This window comes from Hibiscus syriacus, unplaced genomic scaffold, assembly GCF_006381635.1.
Source record: "Hibiscus syriacus cultivar Baekdansim isolate YM2019G1 unplaced genomic scaffold, ASM638163v2 tig00113725_pilon, whole genome shotgun sequence".
Lineage (NCBI taxonomy): Eukaryota > Viridiplantae > Streptophyta > Magnoliopsida > Malvales > Malvaceae > Hibiscus > Hibiscus syriacus.
In genome coordinates this window covers 19956553-19963075 of record NW_024063471.1, presented here as the reverse complement: position 1 = coordinate 19963075, position 6523 = coordinate 19956553, and the positions used below count along the sequence as shown (strand labels likewise).

General features: G+C 29.0%; 1 protein-coding gene across 2 annotated transcripts; it reads left to right on the top strand.

The window, feature by feature from the left end:
* Positions 1–1345: 1345 nt before the first annotated feature.
* On the top strand, positions 1346–4168 carry LOC120187434 (uridine kinase-like protein 5). 2 transcript variants are annotated; one of them, XM_039191147.1, is made up of 14 exons: positions 1346–1468; positions 1553–1644; positions 1727–1796; positions 1882–1997; positions 2100–2196; positions 2439–2518; positions 2679–2873; positions 2938–3021; positions 3110–3170; positions 3247–3307; positions 3438–3531; positions 3623–3695; positions 3768–3850; positions 3984–4168. In XM_039191147.1, exons 1-14 carry the CDS (start codon positions 1357–1359, stop codon positions 4125–4127), a joined length of 1362 nt encoding a protein of 453 aa, XP_039047078.1. In that variant the 5' UTR covers positions 1346–1356; the 3' UTR covers positions 4128–4168. The 2 variants fall into 2 exon arrangements, with proteins under 2 accessions (XP_039047078.1, XP_039047079.1); XM_039191148.1 differs by having other exon boundaries at positions 3979–4140.
* The last annotated feature ends 2355 nt before the right edge of the window (positions 4169–6523 follow it).

The following is a 6523-nucleotide window of genomic DNA, read 5'->3' as shown; positions in this document are numbered from 1 at the left end:
AAGCATTTAAGCATCATGCACCTGCATGTATGCTTCTGCTAGTAGGCACGAAGAAATTTCTAGTCACCAGAATATCCACTAAAAATTTGAAAGCAATTAAAACAATCACATAAACATGGTTTATCCATTGGAGCTTCGCAAGGTCTTTTTCATAATTTGTATGATCCTTCGGACTATCTCAATGGTTTAAATATGGGGTGAACTACACAAATGGTCACTTATGGTTGAGTAAATTTTTGTTTTCCTACTAAAGTTTCAAAAATAATAAATTGGTCACTAACGTTATTGATTTTTAACAAATCAATCACTCGACATTAACAACTGTTACTGTACTAGGTGGCAGAAAGCAGATATCGCGGGTTAACTATTAACCTGACACCATTTAACTACGATGTGGCGGGTTAATTGTTGCTTGACACCGTTTAACTACGTTGTGACGGTTAACCGTTGACCTGACACCGTTTAACTACGTTGTGACGATTAATTGTTAATCTGACACCGTTTAACTACGAGACAACCATTTTGACCAATCTTTCACCTTTGATTATCTAATCCTATTACAAAGAGACATAAAGATTTAGTGCAAGTGGAAAATGTGTGCATATTTTTTTAGCTTCTCTAACATTTTTTCCCACCATTTTGTCATTGATCTTCAAGCTGTATTCAAATTTTATTTTATCCGTAAAAATCTCTTTTTTAGCTTCTAAATGTTTCCAACTCTTTTTATCATACGAAATACAAAATTCAATCAAAAGATGAACACATAAGTATATTAAAACATTAAAACACATGTGGAATTTATCAAAAACATATTCATAATTACGTTCTAACAAGTTCTCTTGTACTTAGACAATGCATGTTCTCAAGCATATCGTGGTTCAAAGTTTTAAATCCAATTAGTCAAGCAAAAAATGCAACAAGAAATAATTTGTTTAAATTAATGTCTCCTAATATATTTATTTTATGAAATTTGTTAGATCATATAAATTATTCATTATTTTACTTCATGAATAATTTAAAAATATTTTTTCAGAGTAATATGATGTGATAAAATGCATAATATAAAATGTTTATTTATTCATAAAATAATTACAAATGGGGTAAATTCTTTTTCTATTTTGGGCAAAATTTTTATGGTACTCTGAAAGTGGAAAGGTTTGGTAGGATTAGGGAGTGGAAATGAAGCTAAAACAGAAATGCCACGTAAGCTAGTTCCCGCGCAATTCGCTCGCTTCCTTCACAGCAACAACATATAAAAGGAATAGATAAATAAAAGCTTAAAAAAATCTTGCTTTCGTTTTGTTTAAAGTTATCAGATAATTTGATATCGAACTTTCATCGTCTTCCGTTTGATAAATGGATTCTGAAAAGATTGCTTCATTAAGATGTGGATTCAATGATCATATTCCAGTCGAATCTAACGGCTTTGATCATCCAAAAGAATACAATAAGCAACCATTCATCATCGGTTCCATCTCTTTTCAATTCTTCCATACATTATTTTTTGTTTCTTTAATTTTTATATTGTTTTTACTCTCTTTTTTGGATCTAGGAGTTGCTGGAGGAACCGCATCGGGCAAAACGACAGTCTGCAACATGATCATTTCACAACTTCACGATCAACGTGTTGTTCTTGTTAATCAAGTAAATCTTCTCATTTCTATTAATTTTTGCCTTTTTTTTTACTATTTTTCTTTTTTTTAATTATATTTATTCAAATTATTAGGATTCGTTTTATCGCTCACTCAACGAGGAACAATTAGTGAGCGCTCACGAATACAATTTCGATCATCCCGGTGAATCCTTCAAATCAAAGTTCTCCGATTATTAACCTTTTATATGATATAATTTTGAAGTAAATACTTCCGTTTCCTTTAACAGATGCTTTTAATACTGAGCTTTTGCTTTCATGTATGGAAAAATTGAGACAAGGAAAACCAGTTAGCATTCCTAACTATGATTTCAAGACTCATAAAAGCATCGAACCGTCACGTCTGGTAAATGGAAATATTGTCTTTCTTTTTTTTCGCAAGTGAATTTTTATTTTTTTTAAATGAAATCAGAATTGTGTAAGAAATTAGATTTTTGTGTTAATGTAGGTTAATCCTGCCGATGTTATCATTCTAGAAGGAATTCTGGTTCTTCATGATTCTCAAGTTCGAAATCTTATGAACATGAAGATCTTTGTTGATATAGGTTTAAGCGTATTTCCTAATGGTTTTGTTTACTTGATTTGCAAGATAAGTTAGCACTGATATACAGGGTTTTAACCTGCATTGCTGCATGCAGTGTTTTGCTCGTATTGTGATGTATTGAATGCTATATCATAATCAATTTTGATAAATTTTAGTATATTGGAATTAGAAAGGAACGGTAGATTTTTGAATGCCATTAAAATCAAACATACTATACAATTCATTTATCAACATGGCTAACAGATTCTGATGTGCGGCTTGCAAGAAGAATTCAGAGGGACACAGTGGAAAGAGGAAGGAACATTTCGAATGTGCTTGATCAAGTTAGTACTGGTTCTAGCTCGTTTGTCTCATTAATTAATTTATACAATGGCATGGAAAGCTGGTAATATACATGTTTACAGGTTTCAGTAGTGCAGAATCTAGATTGGCATGCAATTAGTGGTTAGGTATTTCTTACCAATCCTTGTATCATTTTTGCAGTATTCAAGATTTGTAAAGCCTAGTTTCGAAGAATTCATACTACCATCGAAAAAGTTTGCAGATATAATCATCCCTAGAGGAGGAGATAATGATGTCGCCGTTGATTTGATAGTACAGCATATTCTTACCAAGCTTGGCCAGCATGATCTGTGCAAAATATACCCAAATATTAATGTTATATTTTCAACATTTCAGGTACAATTCTCTACTATATTTAAAGTGTTTGGTGGCTTCAATGATGTTTTGGCACTGTGTACAGATTCGTGGAATGCACACCCTTGTCCGTGATGTCAAAACAACAAAGCATGATTTTGTCTTCTATTCAGATCGATTAATTCGCTTGGTAATGAGGTCTAAATGAATTGAAATTATAAGTCAAGAGTAATCACAAATCAGCAGGATACAGAATGGTCTCAAAATCCATATTTCAGGTTGTGGAGCATGGCCTAGGGCACCTTCCCTTCACAGAGAAACAGATCATCACTCCTACGGGTAACTGCTAGTATCATGTACAGCAATTTAAACACATTTTTGGTGGCTTCATATCTCCCTGATTTCATGCATGCAGGTTCCGTGTATTCTGGTGTTGTGTTCTGTAAAAGGTTATGCGGAGTCTCGGTTATAAGAAGGTCTAGAATTCGAATCCCAATTTTTTCTACCTTTCTTTTATACCTAGACTGTGTGACCTCTTTGTATCAGAAAAAACGAAGTTGCTTGTAAGTTGTAAACGATATTAACTGAAGAGTTTCCTGATACCAGTGGAGAAAGCATGGAGAATGCACTAAGAGCATGCTGCAAGGGAATAAAAATTGGTAAAATACTCATCCATGGAGATGGAAATAATGGGAGGCAGGTAGGTTGAAAAAAAATAAAATCTGTGTTCAAAGAGTATTCCTCCTATACAGGCACACAATTTCTCATTTGACCATCAACATTTGGTATAGTTAATTTATGAGAAGCTACCGGCAGACATCTCAAGCCGCCATGTCTTGTTACTAGACCCTGTTCTAGCTTCAGGTTAGACAACATAAACTTGTCGCTTTTCTTCCAATTCTACTACTTCTTTTCTCAAATTCTATGAACACTTAGGAAATTCGGCAATCAAGGCTGTATCTCTGCTTCTTAGTAAAGGCGTTCCGGAAACCAGCATCATCTTTCTTAATCTTATATCAGTAAGTTCAGATACTTTCCCAAATTCATGTGTATATACTAAGCAACTGTGTATCCGTATCCTTTTCGTATTATGTTTAAATATAATCTTTTTGTATCGTAGTTGTTGAAAATATGAATTTTGGTTAAGTGCAGGCACCAGAAGGCATCCATGCTGTGTGCAGGAAATTCCCGAAGCTAAAACTTGTGACATCGGAGATTGATTCATCACTAGATAAGAATTACAGAGTGATTCCAGGTATGGGGGAGTTCGGGGATCGCTATTTTGGCACTGATTAATTATGATTTTGGTTCCTATGAATCACATTGAATCTACACCATTAAAACGTACTTTTAAGATATCGACTCTCTCTAGCTAGTTTTGCTCAAATCATCCCAACTGTGCGTTTATCTTTTCTACCCGGACTGGACAAGAATTCTTATGAAACAAAAAAATATATCATTGTAAGTGCAATTTTTAACACTTGCATTTCTTTTTTATTTAAGGCTTACTGGATGGTTTAACTTCGGAACTATATTTGTCTCGCTTCACACAATAATTTTATTCTGTCACAATTTAATACTTGAAGTCTCATATTGCTAACTAATTTATTTTGATGGTATTCAAAAATCAAATAAAATGTGTAACTTCTCAAAACCGACCACTGACATTTTTAATTAAATGAAAAATGATACTAACTTTGATTATTAATCTTAAAAGTTATATTTATTTGCACAAACCAAACAATCTCAGTGGTTAAAAGAATGATTATTATTCTTAGAGGTCCCGAGTTAGAGTAACAACAATAGAAATATATTTAAACGTTTATCGTTAAATGATTGAGAGTTTTTAGAATATATACTACCACTTATAAAAACCCTAGATTAATTTAAATTTGTTCAAAAAAATCTTAAAAAGTTAAATATTTTAAAATTAAAAATACTTTTTGAAATGAATATTAGAAAACACAATTAACTTTCACAATCCATTTATCATTTTTTATTTTTTTTGTTTTTTATTTATCTTTTAGAAATTATATACAGATTTGTTTTCGGAAAATTACCTTTTTATATTTTTTAGAAAAATAAGAATTTTAAAGCTATTTTATCTTTTATAATATGTTTTGTATTTTTCACATATTGTTAATTTATATTTATATATTCTATAATTATCTAAAAATTAAATTCTTTTAATTTTCTTTAAAAATTTCTGAACTTTCATACTTTTAAAAACTATTTTAAATTGTATATTATTAAAAATAAAAAAAAAAAGAAGGTAAAGAGACACATGTGCGTCACCCGTGAAGATTTTTTTCCATCGTCGTTGATTAAGGGTTCGTTTTTTTTTTTTTGACTAAAATAAATTTTATAATAAACTAAATTTTCTCAAAAATAGTTTATGAAAATTATTTTTACGGTATTTGAATGAGGTTGTGTAAATTATTTCTCACTAGTTGGTAAAGTTTTTAGAAATAATTTATTATAAATATTAAATATAATAAATAATATTATTTATTACAAAAAACTTATTATTATTTTTAAAATATTATAATAACTTATTTAATATTATTTATCAAAATATTATTATTAAAATATTATTATTTTATAAATTTATAAATATCATATGTAGTAAATATTATTATTTATTATAAAAAGGATCGGTATAGTTTGAAAAGAATTGATCTCTGGGACAAAAGGATCAATGTCTTATTCTCTATCTAAATTTTTTAGAGCTTAATGAAATAAAAAATATCGATCCCTCAAATTGAAAATCGTAATTTTTTTTTAAATTGTTCTTTTAAAAATTAAATAAAATGTGTAACTTCTCAAAACCGACCACTGACATTTTTAATTAAATGAAAAATGATACTAACTTTGATTATTAATCTTAAAAGTTATATTTATTTGCACAAACCAAACAATCTCAGTGGTTAAAAGAATGATTATTATTTTTAGAGGTCCCGAGTTAGAGTAACAACAATAGAAATATATTTAAACGTTTATCGTTAAATGATTGAGAGTTTTTAGAATATATACTACACTTATAAAAACCCTAGATTAATTTAAATTTGTTAAAAAAATCTTAAAAAGTTAAATATTTTAAAATTAAAAAAGTTTTTAAAATGTTTTGGGAGTCACCATCGGCCTTTTGGGTCAGGTAGGTCGAATACCTAAAAATTATCTTTTAAAAGAGTTTTTAAGAAATATCAGTTAAAAGATAAATTGATCTTCGTTTAACCAAAAATTTATTCTTTTTAGAAATAAAAAGGGATTTGTGGTCGGTTATGTTTAGGGAAGGATTAGCACCCCTACAACGCCCAAAATTAGTACTTATTAATTATAAATTGTCTCTATTATTAGAAATTAAAAATTCAAAGATATATTTAATTTATAATCCTGTTATTTCAAATTTATTAATATAATTGAAAGAAAATATATATATATAATAACATATTTATTTATTTAGAAATATCAGAAAAGGGTTTCTAGGTGCTTTAAGACAGCTCTTTCTTTTGATATTAAAAAATAAATAAAAAATAAAAAATTATTTTAATATAGTAAGATATTTATTTATTTAAAAATATTAGAAAAGGGTTTCTAGTTGCTTTAAGACAACTCTTTCCTTCAATATTAATAAATAAATAAATATTAAAATATGTAATAATTTTTCCTAAAAATAATTTAAATAAAACTTA

Coding starts and splice junctions, on each gene's coding strand:
- LOC120187434 (XM_039191147.1), top strand. CDS start 1,357: ATGGATTCTGAAAAGATTGCTTCATTAAGATGTGGATTCAATGATCAT. Junction 1,797..1,881: donor ATACAATTTCGATCATCCCG/GTGAATCCTTCA, acceptor TTCCTTTAACAG/ATGCTTTTAATACTGAGCTT. Junction 3,308..3,437: donor GGAGTCTCGGTTATAAGAAG/GTCTAGAATTCG, acceptor TCCTGATACCAG/TGGAGAAAGCATGGAGAATG.